General features: G+C 42.0%; 2 protein-coding genes across 2 annotated transcripts; one reads left to right on the top strand and one right to left on the bottom strand.

Annotated features, from left to right (window-relative positions):
- Nucleotides 1–432: 432 nt before the first annotated feature.
- LOC115307306 (myeloid protein 1) lies at nucleotides 433–2,261 on the top strand (the record flags this gene model as incomplete). The annotated part of the gene is made up of 4 exons (XM_029958797.1): nucleotides 433–603; nucleotides 916–1,030; nucleotides 1,490–1,641; nucleotides 2,043–2,261. Coding segments are annotated over 4 exons (629 nt in total), but the record flags the coding sequence as incomplete, so codon positions are not given.
- A 401-nt stretch (nucleotides 2,262–2,662) lies between these two features.
- LOC103755620 (F-box/LRR-repeat protein 21) lies at nucleotides 2,663–11,224 on the bottom strand. The gene is made up of 6 exons (XM_029958801.1): nucleotides 11,111–11,224; nucleotides 9,568–9,707; nucleotides 6,715–7,164; nucleotides 5,899–6,021; nucleotides 5,399–5,570; nucleotides 2,663–4,533 (listed from the first exon to the last, which is right to left on the bottom strand). The coding sequence occupies exons 3-6, from the start codon at nucleotides 7,084–7,086 to the stop codon at nucleotides 3,890–3,892; spliced, it is 1,311 nt and encodes a 436-aa protein (XP_029814661.1). The 5' UTR covers nucleotides 7,087–7,164; nucleotides 9,568–9,707; nucleotides 11,111–11,224; the 3' UTR covers nucleotides 2,663–3,889.
- Between the last annotated feature and the right edge of the window lie 3,051 nt (nucleotides 11,225–14,275).

Genomic DNA, 14,275 nt, shown 5'->3' with positions numbered 1-14,275 from the left:
AGCACAGTGCTGATTAGTGTCACACCCTCTCTAGCACGCTGAAATTTTGGAAGGCAGCACATCAGCAGGATGCAGTCCTTTCCTATGCTTTTCCCAGAGAGGAGGGAAGAAAGGAGTTAGAAAACATGTAGCAGGAAAACAACAACCCCAAATAATAATAACAAAAAGGAAACAGTAAAAATAAAGCATCGGAAGTACACCCTCAGCTTTGCTGAGAGGATGTTTTCCTGTCCCTGTTTTCCAGCTCCCTTTTTTCCTCTTTTCCACAGCAAATCCAGTAATTTTGATTTCACGGTTGCTGGTACCTTGATGACATTTCTGCTTCATCCTTACAGTCTCCAGTAAGAGGCTGGCAGGGAATGCTTCTTGCTTTCCCAAGGAGCAGAGGCAGCTGATGTTTCCTGACCTCCCTTCCTCTCCCGTCTCCTCCAGGTTACTGCGTGAAGCTCGTCTGCATTCACCCCATCCGGTACCATGGCCAAATCCGCAGGGGGCAACAGCTTGGGAGAATGCTGCCCATGCAGAAAGTGTTTCCTGGCATTATTTCTCATATCCACGTCGAGAACTGCGACCACTCCGATCCTACCCACCTGCTTACGCCCGGTAAAAAAACCCCCAAAAATGAAAAAAGCAGCCCAGAACAGGAGTAGAGTTGCACTCAAGGACCTGTGATTCTCTCTTTGAATTTTTGTCTCTAAAGCATGTCTGAGATATTACTATCCAGCTTAGTTGTACATTCTACTTACATTTCCTGTAAAGATGACAAATCCTGTGGAGGGAAATCTGACTGCCCACATGGGATGTAATTCCAACATGTTCTTACCCAACTGCATTAAAACACAGCAGTCACAAACATGCCAGGCTTAAAACAATCAGAAAGCTAACTTTGATGTGCTGTGTTTCTGTGTTTCAAAGATGTCCCACCACTGCCACAACGAGACAGCGGCTGGGCCACGGTGTGTGCTGGGAATCCCACCAACGAGATAAGGGGCTGTGATAAGTACGGCTGCGGATACTACGGAGCTCCGAGGTAACCGTGCCATGGGAACACGTGGGGTTGTGTTGTTCCTCCACTGAAATAAGAGTTGAACGCTGTTTAAGTCACTTAAGAATCACAGCTTTGAAGGTTTGGGTTGGACATGAGCAAACTTTTAGGCCGCACACATTGTTGATAACACTTCTCTGCTTGGAGGTTTTTATCGCTCCGACTAAGCTGTGCCTGACCTGGTGTTGGGAACAGTCCTGACTTGATGTCCTTCACACAACCAAACTTTCTGTGACTCCACAGTTCTATTTAAGACTTGGAAGAAAGGCTTTTTCTCCAGCCCTAACAGGTCACCCACCCTATTAAACCACCAAAAATCCTTTACGGATCCTTCAGCCTGTCTGACACTATTTCCATCCTAACAACCCATTTCCAGGGATCACCCCGTGCTGCCTGCTCTCCCTCTCTAACAAGAGATGTCTCTAATCCCATCCCTGTTTCCAGGCGCAATGGCAAAGGGAAGCACAGGGCAGTGGATGTGATCTGTGCTGACGGGGCCACCGTGTACGCTCCCTTCTCCGGGCAGCTCTCCGGGCCTGTCAAATTCTTCCACAACGGAAACGCCATCGATGACGGAGTCCAAATCCAAGGCTCAGGTAAACGGCCACTCTTCATTTAATGTCTCTGAGGTCACACAGGATGTGTGACCTTGCAGCTACCAAGCACTTCAGCAAGGTAAATGTCTTCTTCTATCCACCTACTCACAGAACTTTTTGCTCCTGCTACAACGCTAGAGTGTCTTTGAGCCCTACCCTTTACTAAAGCAGCAATTCCCACCTTTTCCCTGCCTTCCATCTTCCCTCTTCCACCAAGTCAATGACTTCAACCACTACTTATTTTTTATGACCATAATGCCTTTGCTATTTTGGTATTTTCACTATTGCTATCTCAGTGGAAAGGCTAAGACGGAAATTGTTAATATTTCTGAAACAGAGTTAGTACAGAAAAACAAACGCTTCATCACTCACCTGACATTTTCCCTCCTTTCTTCCACCAGGGTTCTGTGTAAAACTACTCTGCATCCATCCCATAAGATACAACGGTGCAATTTCCAAGGGACAAGTCCTTGGGAAAATGCTGCCAATGCAAAGAGTATTTCCTGGCATCACCTCTCACATCCACATTGAGAACTGCGATCACTCGGATCCTACAAGCAATCTCGAAAGGGGGAAAGGGCGAAGAGAGTGAAATGGAAATGCAGCAAATTCTAAATAAATTCATCTCAGCATCCAACAGTTGTTTTTTCTCCTCATGAAAAAGTCTATGCTATTACTGATTCATTTCTTTGTGAGTTACACAAGCAGTGTCTCTAGTGGAGGCTCACACAAGGGAAAAAGATTTGAGTTTTTGTTGGAGGGAATTGGGGAATTAGCAATGATTAGTTATAAGCTTTCTAAAAAGAGCCTGAAAAATCAGCTAAAATGCAAACTAGCTACCCCCTCATGTCTTCATATCCACCCACAAGTTCTCACTTTTACCCTTTCCAGTCTCTCCCCCACCCCACTGGGTGTGTGGGGCTGAGCTGCCAGCCAGGGTTAAACCATGACAGTGACAAACACCACCAGCTAATTAATGTAGAATTCTCATTATCAACAGGAAGACAGACCAGGTACAGCATGAAAGTGATTACAGCAAAATTTATATACAATGAGTTTTAGTTTACAGTGAGCAAAATGTCAACACAAAAATACAGACTCTAATTTACATCAACTCACCATGCCTCTCCCCTTTTAAGAAAATAAATATATTAAAATCTTCTTTCTTAAAAAACAATTAGTAGCAACAAGTATTAAACAGTCCTGAATTAAATATTTCAGGATCACCTCCAGCAATCCTTTCTCTAGAAATCAGGGCTTACAGCACAGCCAAGATCACTACAGGCCATCCTGGCCTGTCAGTGACAAGTAATTTAAGTGCTCTAAATCCTGGATTCCACACAGAGAGGGATCAAAGACAACTCTATTCCATTTGTTCCTTCCTTCTCACCAGCCACATTTATGAAATCCTTCTTATCTCTCAATTATGAAAACATGGAACAGCATTTCAGACAGTCTGAAAGACCAAATCCAAAGCTATTCCTTATATCCCAACAGTTTCCAAAGTGCCTTATTACTCACTCAAGCAGTCAATCCAGCTACAAACTTTTACATTCATTAATTTTAACAAAGTCTCTTTCTCTCCCTTTTAATGCATAGGACAAAACCAACATACTGTACAATGCACTCTCAACAGCTTCACTACTGTGACAGAATTATTTAAAGTGCAATTTAATGCTTACAAAAAAACTTTACAGTTTCAGCTTATTAAAATTTTAATATAATACCGTGAGTTTAAACTAGATTACATCTGATTAACCTGGGCTAGTGTATTTTAATGTACAAGCTTTTACAATTAAAACATGAATATTTATAAAAAAAGCTATATAAAACATCATGACAAATAATACTGTACTCCAAGTTGTATACAGCTTTCCATAAAGATTGATTTCCTAAAGGAAAAAAGTTACCCTATTCCTCTTCTGACTACATCAGAAAGATTAAACAAAGACATGAAAAAAACTACTTTAAAGTGAACAGAACATTTAAACTGAAGTTCAGAGAAGCCCAAGTTCACTGAAGTTTGAAGCACCTGTAAACCACAGAACTGTTAAGTACACTTTAATCTATCTTCTATTTCAATATACAATTAATATTCTAGAGTGTTTTGCTGTTAGTCTACCAGAGGTTCTCAAGGTAGAAAAACTCAAATCTGGAAGTAAGTTTTCACATTTCCTTTTGAAATTCCTTATCTGCATAGAAAGCAACACCCTGATTTCACCCCTTTATCCACAAACGGAGAGAGAATTTACCACGTTGGCATCATATCAGGAAACCACATCCTGCCGAGGTGCTTGGAGACCTCCAAATGCAGCCGGTCCAAGCTGTAATCGCTGTCTGGGATCAGCACCTCCTCCATGATGGACAGCTGGGTGAGCCTGCCCCCACACACCTTCACAAACTCCACGAAGCCCCTGCAGGTCACCTCGCACTCCCCCAGGCCCATGGCCGTGAGGTTCTTGCAGCGCTGGGCGATCTGGATGAGCTCAGCATCCAGGGGCTGCAGCCCGTTGGCGCACACGACCAGCTCGATGAGCCGCGGGCAGTTGATGCCGATGCGGCCCAGCAGCGCTTTGCTGACGGCGCGCCCGAAGTACAGGTGTGTGACCGGCGTCTCCTCCCGGAAGAACACGTCGAACTCGTCCTCGTACAGGAAGAAGTACATCACGATGTTCACTTTGGGGGAGTGCTTGACCAGAGCGTCCCAGCTTTGCTTTTTGATGGTGTGGAATTCCACCTGCCCGGGGTTCTCGCTCACGACGTCGATGCGAAGGTGCTCGAGGTCGACGTGCTTCTCGCTCGACAGAGCCAGCAGAAGCTCATCACTTAAGATGTAGTAGTTCAAAGCCAGCTCCTTAAGTCCGTGGCACTGATCAGCGACACAAAGAATGCCTGAGGAACAAGAAAAATTAACTCTGTAAAATGAAAAGCAAATATGAGCACAGTTGTTCACTGTAAAGCTCAAGCAAGTACTGATTCTATTGGCTTGAGTTTTCATGCTTATATCCAAAAGCCCTGAAATACTGAAGTTCTAGATATCCACAGCATTTTACAGAGTTCTGGCCATCAACATTTATCAGTAAAAGACCCAAGTCTAACTAGTCATACTCATATTGGATCTGCTTATCGTCCTCTTTGCCCTTCCCTATGCAGCTTTGAAGCAGCAACTGAAATTAGGTCAGATGCAGCTGAAGTCGACACTTTTCCCTTCTTCCTTCAACTTACATCTACACTGTTTAAATCACCACCAGCAACCTTGTTTAACAGTTAAAACAGAGCCTTTCGAGAATTAAGACATAAACAACATAACTGCTCTTCATCTGCTGGAATACAAAGTACACAGATTAAATCACCTTTTGTGGACTCCAGAAAAGAATACAGGAGATAGACCAGTCCCAGATTCCCTTTCCCTAGCATTAAGGTTTCAGGAGAAAAGAAAGTGGGACCCAAAAGCCCTCTGAACTTTCTAGCAAGGGAGTATTCCAAAGGCAGTGAGCCCTTCACCAACCAGTGAGTTCAGATCCAGATCCAGACACACGAGGGCCCTACAGAAACTGAAAACACTCCCAGTCTTCACCACTAGTTTGTGCAATTTGTACACACTCAGAGCACCTTGCAAAGCCATTACTGACACTCCTTTAATCTCCTTTATCCCACCAAGCAGTAGTTGATTCATGGATCAGGGATTTTGTGTGTGTGTTCCCATTATTGTTTTGATACTTTACAACTCCGTTTGTCACATATATTCACTACTCACCAGCAGGTGAAACGTGAGGACAGCTGCTCATTTTTAGCAGTTTTAGAGTGTCACTGTTGTTAGCAACAAGAACCTTCAGGGAAGGATCATCAACTGGTGTGTCATCTATCTTGATTGATGATAATGACTTGGAGTTTACAAAAACTACTGTCAGTGCTGAAGCAAAATGAGCCTGTTTGGAGAAATGGAGGGAAGGAAAAAAAGTCTTATGAAAAGATGGGCAGAACTTCAGCTTCCCAACCTCACATTCTGCACACACAGAAAGTAGAAAAATAATCACTTCTTAGTCATTCCCTTTCTTGTGCAACAAAGAAAGGCTTATTTGAACATGAACATAGGGGATCTTTGTTTAAAAACACGCTGCTGCACATGACAGAAGTCAACTTTACACTCAGTAATTAACTCATCCACTCTGATTTATTGTTTCCCTGTAATAAAACAAGGATAAGTGGACACAGTGATGAGCCCAAAGTACCTCGTTACAGTTTGTAGAACATTACCTTAGAGACATTCATGAAGCTTGGCTTTGCTGTAGAGATTAAACCCAGTGTCTTGATTGAACAATTCACCAGCTGAGAAAGGATGTCACAAGCTGCTTCTGCTGACTCAGTACTACTATCAACCTGTAAAAGCAATTTTAAAATAATGAAGTCATTCTTCAGTATTACTGAAAAAACAGCACCATGGATACCCAAGACTGCAAGTTCCACACCTGGTCAGCTGTGCTGCTCCAGCCTGCAATTACCACAGGGACAAAGTGCAGCATTAATCAGAAATTTCAAGATAAGAACAAGTCCAGGAAAGTTCAGGAAAATTTTCCTGAGTATGACTGCTGGGCATTTCTAGTATGAACAGAGACCTTAAATCTGAGCCTTCTCTTCAAATAACCTCATGTTATTACAGTCCTGTAACAGTACTGGTGCTACAACAGGCAGTGATACATATTTTTTTTAAATGCCAACTCTTGGAGCCCAAAAAAGACTTGGCAAAGTCTAGATTTAATCCATTTTATCTGCATGGACAATATCTTTGCATCTTAAATAATGAACTGGTTCTCAATTCCTTAGCCTGAAGAGTGACTTTGGACAAGTCTCTGTTTCATCTCACCTTCTCTCCTCTGCCTTGCATGACAACAGCTCTTTCTTTACTTTGTAGAGATCAGAGTGTGGAAAGTTGAAGGAAGCTGCCTGTGCATGTGGAAATAAATTGCTGCAAGAGCAAGACTTCCCAGGTCCAACCCTTAATGCAGCTGGCACAGAGCAGCTGCATGCCCTGCACACAGTAAGGTGACAGAGCAGATGCAGTTCCAGGCTTACCTTGAAGCTGACGTACTGCAGGTGATCAGCGTGCCTCTTGATAATCTGCTGAATGAGGTCTGGGTGGGTAGACTTTAAGTAAGAAGTGGCTGGCTGGCTGAGTTCAAATTCAAATCTCCTCCAGAGATCTGGGATGTGAAAAACCTCATTCCACCTTCGGCAAACAGAAGACGCCCTGGCTCGATCCACCAGAGTGAGGAACTGGAAAACACGCAGGATCACGTGGTGGGGGAGGCTGCCCCAGTCCATCGAGGTGCATAGGGCAGATTCACCAAACACTGAGCCATATGAACTAGTTTTCTGTTTTTTGCTTGTCTGTGATGTGTGAGGAGCTTCAGTTCCAACCACAACTCTCTGCCCAGCTCTCTTCATCGTGGAAGTTTCAGGGGCTGTAACGATCCGATGTGTTCAAACGGCAGTTTCCTGGAAGGGCTCACGCACAGCAGGGCTCTAGAAAAATACAGGATATTAGGGGAGGAAGGGAGACAGGGCAGTGGAAACACAGGAAGAGATAACAAGGCAATAAAGTTTAAATATAGCATGTTACTCTGAAAAGAAGCATGTCCATATGTCCATATCCAGTGCACAGATGTTGGCAAGGACCTTCTCTCTCAGTACCTTTTATTTTGTACAACCTGATTTGAATCTGGAGAACTTGGGTTTGTTAATTTACTAGGTATAGTTTCATGTGTTAGTACTTCACAGTACATAAAGCACTTTGTAGGGAAAAAGAAGTATAACAGCAATTTAATTTAGCAGTAAAAAGCTGTTTCAGTTTAAATTTAAACTCAGCAGCCAAACTACGGAATCTACTAATGATTCCTAAAAAGTTTATCAACTACAGAACCTAATTCATAAACTCTATTTAAACAGATAAACCTGGGACAGGCATGTCAGAGTCAGATTGAAAAGTTTTGCCCACCTTCCCTTTGCCTTTTTTTTTTTCTTTTAAATCATGTCAGGCAGGGGGAAAATGTTTGTACAACTAACAACAAAAAACTTCAGAGGTCACTTATCAAAGCAGGGCAAAGTAAGTGAAGTTCACGTGCTGGTTTTCAGCAGGAGAAAGGACAGTGACCTTGGAATTCAGCAAACTGCATGGATCTGCTTCACTGAGGGCCAACTGCCACACGAGCCAGAGCTCAGTAAAGAGCAGCCTAAGGAAAAGCTCTGCTTTCCCAGGCTGAAGCAGCACAACCTACCCAAGACATTCTGGACTGAATTCTGTGATTCACTCAATTCTCAGCAACAATCTTTGTTTCAAATGCCACTTCATTTCACAGCAGGTTGAGGCCCCTTCTCAAATGTCCCACTAATCAGATGTTCAGCCAGACCTTCTCTCTTCCCAACCAGTCTGAAGGATTTTCCAATGCGTTTTTCAACAAACAGAGTACGTTATCTAGTTTTTTTACTGAACAAACTTCCATGGCAACTCTCACAGAATGCTTTTTCTGGTCTGAAAATTTTCCATAGTATCCTCATTATGGGGGAAAAAAAAAATCCACCCCCTCCCAGTCCCCAGTATTGCAGAAACAGCTGCCAAAATACATACTATCCTATCAAAAACTTCCCTGGCCTTTTCCCCAACTTATAAAACCTGACCTGTCTGGCTGATGAGGCGTCTGACACCCAACCCACACCTGCATGAAAAGAAAGCATGTGCATTCTTAGGGAAGTGGGAAAGAACAACCTACCCAATTAATTAAGAGCTGTTCACATGACCAGCTTTACTACTGTTTAACCTCCTGACAAATTATCTCAACCACCAAGAAATTTATTTCAGCAGTTGTTATAAATCTTCACTCAGTCTACTCAGAGTTCCATTAATGACTGGAATCAGCAATATATGAAGCTAAGCTACCAATACTCTTTAAATTATATTAAACAACAGGTTTTCTTTCCTGAATAGACACGTGGCTTACATTAACAGTGTTACTAATGGAATGAAGATACAATCTCAGCATGAATAAACATTTTGCTACTAGACCAACAAATTATCATCCACACAACCATCTTTTATGACTTTTGAGTGCTTTAAGTCACACAATGAATGGGCATTCCAAAGCATTAAGTGTGGATGTAGTAATTAACCATTGCACAACTCTTGCAGTTGCTCATAGCCTTGCTAAATTTAGCAAAGGTTAAACACCTTTTGAGTCAAATACCTGTTGTTTGTTTTTCCTCCTCCCTCCTCCAGAGGAACTATAAATTTAGCTGTTTGCTAAACCTGAAGTCCAGATTAAAAAATGAAATTTAACAAATTCTGTTGGCTGAGAAGCTTCTCTTTGCTACTGCTGTTCTCGTGTAGATCTGCAACATCTTGGTTAAAGATAAGTTTCTGATAAAAATGGAAATTTTTGCTATCTTATTAAAAAATAACTTGGGTGCTGATTTGGCTCCCACAAAGAAGTTCTGGCATCTGAGAACAACCAGAAAGGGAATTCCCCTAAACCACAGGTCAGGCTACAGCCCACAAGCAGCACATCCACTCCAGATGGATGAAGACCTGATGGAACATGGCCAGAACTTGTTCTTGTTGCTACATCCTTTAGCAACTGGTTATGTCCAGAATTTTTTATATTTTATACTGCAGTCCTTTAAATCTACCAAAATGAGTTCATTTTACTTGCTGTGGGATGCAAAGCCAGAAAAAGGTTCTGTTGGTCATGCATCAAAGTTTTTTACCAAACATGAAGCCCCAGTATTTACTGTGAAATATGAATGCTTGTTTCCTTCTGAATACTGAAACTATAAGCAGTATATATTTGAAAACACAACTGAAGTTCACTAAATTATAGTTCCATGTGATACAATCCAGGCACTATTCACTGAGAGGTTTACAGGCACACATACCCCAAAGAATGTGGAGGTTCCTGTCAAGTTACCAGCACCTTTCTGGTATCTGAACATCCATCCCACTGTTGAGTCATCCTGTGTGTGTGCATGGAGTCCTTAACCAGAAGGCAGGGACGGGTTCCAGAAGATGAACCGACCTGTGAAGCCATCAACCAAATTAAAACTGTTCTGCAGTGTCTGGGAAACCCCCAGGGAGGACTAAAATCAATTCTGGAACAGAGATGAGTAGGACACACTGCTCTGCAGGGCAGATGTGGAAGCAGAACAACAATATGTGCCAAGCAGATTAGTTTTACCAAACACTTTCTGAAAAATATCATTTAACTAATGGGAAGGTGTCATTATTGGCAAAAATCTAGTTCTGAACTACAATTTTAGTCACATGAGCACTCTTATGCAACACAGATACACCTCTGGATTCTTGAATATTACCTAAAGAAATTACAAACCTGGGTAAGAAGTGTTTATTTTTTCAGCTTGCTGTATACCAAAACCACATGAATCAGAAGAGTTAAAGATATGATTTCTAATACTTTGAAATGTAAAGACTCTTGGCTTTCAACTTTACTCAGTCTTACTCCAAAAGTATGTTTACTGCATCATGATAATCTTAAAAGTGAAAAAACTACTTTGGTCAGTTAAACTGTTTCTGGAAAAAAGATTCATATATATGAATATCCTCCCATGTACTAATATGGAAAAACTACCCTGTATCTTACTATGAAAGAGCATCTTGGTCTGCTATAAGAAAATACACCCAAAACCTCCACATTCAGTTCCCCATTTTACATTATTTGAAGATGTTTTAAGGGAAAGCTACAGGAACAGCAACACACACCTCACTAAATCATGACAGATTTTAAAAGTAGATTTAGAAATGCAAGATGTTTACCAAGTATTGTGTTCAACCAGTAATAACATCTTTAGAAACCTTCCAATGCTGAACTTCTTTATTTTTCTTTAAAAGATGGGACACAAGGCTTTAAGATTCTCCCAGATCATATCATCACCTTATGGAAAACTACTCAGTTAATATCAGCTTTATAGCTGTAAAGTGTAACACTGCTGGAGTACATGTGTTATTTATGAACGGGGAGAAGCAGCTCCCACCTCCTCTGCAAAATCCAACTCAAGCCCTGCAACCTGTGCAAGGAATGCTGCTGCTCAGCTCACACACCAGGGAATTTAAGAGCTGAACAGTCATGCTTGTCTAGCATGAGAAAGTTGGTATTCATTAGCAACTCTGTTCGTGGGTGGCACCTGAAGAAATCTGTCACTTATGGTGGCCTTGCACTGCACAGTCTACAGGTGCCACGTGTTCTCTCTCCTGGGAAGGGAGCAGAGTCTGTGCAGGACACAGAACTCATTTTCACAAGTGCTGTCAGTGTCTAACAAATAGAAGGTAGGTTCAGGACACATATAAACAGAATACATAAATAATCTTATGATTGAAAGTACAAAACACTGAGATGCAATTTAAAGATCCAACACAGAAGTGTATTAAGTTTATAAAATACGTATTTTGAAGCAACTTCCTTACCTAAAGAATGCTTCCAAGTTACACTTGGCAGTAAGTGAATGAACTGAGGCAGCTGCAGCCATGGGGCACTCACATGCATCTGTCTGCTTTCCCCTCCTGTCCAGGTAAAATGCCACAAAAACCTTTATTAGTTTTGAAAAAAATAATCCTCATACTACAGACAGTGCAAAAATTATAGGAAAGTACATTGGCATCAATTTATACATTTTCTTGCTTTAGTAAAGGAGCTTGAGGGCACCATCTTAACACAAGGCAGCTCATCCCACACTGCAAATACTGGCACTGAGAGAACTGTGAGATCAGATTAAACACAAAACTGATAGGAAACAAGTGTTGCAACTGCATTTACATTGTACTGGTCAACAGCACAAGGCAAACAGTAAATTATTCAGTATTTGCATTATCATCACCACTAGCGGTGAAGTTTGGAAAACGACACTGTAACTACTAATGTAATCTAGCAGTAATAAAAAACATAGATTAAAAAAAAACACAACAACAAACCAATAAATGTTTTTCCTCCTTGGCCAGGGGAACTGTGAGAGATGATGAGCACACATGGCACAGGCTGCTGCCACCAAACGTGCCGCAGCCTTCGCTCAGCACCTGCCCCGGCTCCGGCTGCAGTCACATGGCAGGAGCTGCAACAACCACCCACCCACCGCAGCCTCCTCCCTGTTTACGAGCTCCCAGAACAGCCTGAACCACCTGGGAAGGAGGATCACAAGGCACCGCAGCAAGGGCTTCACGTTAAAACCCCCCACGTCCCTCTGCATTATTTTAATACTACATTGCAAATAAGTTTGTGTCTCGCTGTCTTCCAGCATAAGCAATCACTCCAAGCTTTACCCTCAAACGTATCGCTATTTTCCTTTATAAAAACATATCAAATAACTGAAATCTTTGTTGGGATGAACTTTACATGCCTATCACAGGAGTGGGGGAACCGTTCCACCTATCCTAAACTCAGTATTCTTCCCAACACTTCCTAGTGTGGCTGCAAGCAAAAGTAATTATTAATAGTAAAGTCACACCTGAAAATTAGGAAAAGGACAGTAATAGTTATTTATAGTAATAAATGTATCAAATATAGATAGTCAAAAAAGACTGCCTACAATGCTCAGCAGGCTTCTGAATGTCACAAATGTTGGACTGGTTACCTGTAACAGCTGAATAACCACAGACTATCCCCAAGAGGAAGGGAGCTTCTCTTGCAGAGACCTGTCCTAAAGACCCTCAGTACAGAAGGAAGTTCGTACTTTTACATTGCAGATAAAAGGTAGCAAATTTTAGATACTACACTAGAAAAAAAGGTACCGAAAAAATTCTTGTTAGCAAAAACAATATATATATATATATAAAATCAGGTGTATACCTAATGTACATCTGAGTGTCCTAGGCCACAAGAACCATCCAAAGCACCTTAAATCATGTTAATTTAGGTAAGCAGTAATTTTTATAATAAAAAAGCCCTAGTTATCAGAGATGCAATCAAATACAAGCTTGTTATGCAAATGACAGTGAATTATTATCTAAGGTAGTTATCGAAGATAAACAGCAGCAACACAGTCATTGAAATGAAACACTTCAATGACTGATGAGGTTCATCAAATCTGTCCATATCCTCATTAGTGGTATCAAAAATTTTACCCATCCAGCTCTTTTCCTCTACAAGCTCTTTGACCTGAACGTCCTGTGATCAGGTACTTTGCACAGCTGCACAATGTCCTACTCAAACTACCTCAAATCTACAAACAACAACAGGGATTCAGAGAAAAATCAGGTTAAATAACTCTGCAATTTATCCCGGTAATAGAACCATAAACTTCAGCTAAAATTAAGCCATTAAAAACCTCTCCCATGGCAGGGGGAGGGTCGGTGGGGGATGTGAGAATTGGTCAGCAGTGGCTCTGTTAAGCAAGCAGCTGTTCACTGCTTCCCACGTTACAGTATCAGTTCCAAAAAAAAAAAAACAAAGAGGTTTTACTACTATAACCCAACATATGAGAGATTCAAGCCCCAAAGAAATAACTGTTTTTTCTGACTTCTAGATTTCCCTTTCACTTCTCAACAGCAGGAGTCAGCAGGAATTAATAAAACAGCACAAAACCAGGTTTCGAGATAATAAAAAAAAAAAACCAAAACAAAACAAAACCACTGAAGTAACACAACCAAAACCAAACGCAATTCCTGAGATATAAAAGCCCTTTCAAACAACCAAGCTTGGAAATCCTTTGGGATAAAGCAGGCATCTTGGTAATTAAGCTTTAACTTTCTAACACTTGGAAATGAACGTTTAGGGACGTGCCTTTAACAGCTGAAATACCGGTCCCATTAGTCGCAGTGTCTTTAAGAAATCCCAGTCCAGGGAGAGCACTGAGGCCACGTTCAGGAATTCGGAATTCTGTCTGTCTGGGGAACAGGAGCAGCAGACACACTGCACACAAGGCAGGCAGCCCCGGAAAGCTGCTACCACCTCAAATCCAATCGCTGAGCACGTCTCAAAATTTAGGTAAAAAACACATTTTAAGCTTAAATCTCAGAAGATCTCCTCCTGCAGAACGATGAGCTCCAAGATTAAGCTTTTTCTTCATCTAGGACACAGCAGACTTCTATTGGGCGGCATTTTTGCTTCCGAAGTGGATTATTATTTTATTTTAACCAGTCCTCGTTTTTCCCAAAACTGCGCCTCTGAGCCTTCCTCTCAAGGGATTTATCGCATTTTTAGCATGTTTATGACACATCCTCAAGAGACCTAAAAATAAACCACGCTCGGCTGCGCTAGTTTTAACTTTATACAAACGCACTGCGCTTTCAGCGATGAAATTTAGATACTGGTGCTCTACCAACGCACTATTTTTAGAAGGAAACAGCCTTCAGACCGTGCCCGACACCCGGGACCCCTCGGTCCTACCCGGGGCCGCACCTGAAGCTGCTGCGCACGGAAAAGCTCTCTCGAGGGGTCTCCCACACACCGGGAATATAAATAAATAAATAATTTTTTAAAAAATCGTTACTCTCCCAGCTTCGTCTATGGAAACGTTCCTGCCCGACCTTCAACGAAGCCGTTTAAGAGCTCCTGACACTATAAAATCACTCCCGGGTGCTCCCCAGCTTCCGGAGTGAGGGGGGGGGCCCAACGCGGCCGAGCCCCCTCCCGAGGTT

This window comes from Manacus vitellinus, unplaced genomic scaffold (genome assembly GCF_001715985.3).
Source record: "Manacus vitellinus isolate BGI_N305 unplaced genomic scaffold, ASM171598v3 ctg7180002434377_pilon, whole genome shotgun sequence".
Classification (NCBI taxonomy): domain Eukaryota; kingdom Metazoa; phylum Chordata; class Aves; order Passeriformes; family Pipridae; genus Manacus; species Manacus vitellinus.
This window is presented reverse-complemented; position numbering and strand designations above follow the sequence as displayed.

Bases quoted from the DNA above. Each gene is read 5' to 3' on its own strand.
- LOC103755620 (XM_029958801.1), bottom strand. From the start codon at position 7,086: ATGAAGAGAGCTGGGCAGAGAGTTGTGGTTGGAACTGAAGCTCCTCAC. The intron at 5,571-5,898 runs GTAATGTTCTAC...TTCTCCAAACAG, and splicing joins GCTTCATGAATGTCTCTAAG to GCTCATTTTGCTTCAGCACT. The intron at 4,534-5,398 runs GTGAGTAGTGAA...CTTGTTCCTCAG, and splicing joins TCCTCACGTTTCACCTGCTG to GCATTCTTTGTGTCGCTGAT.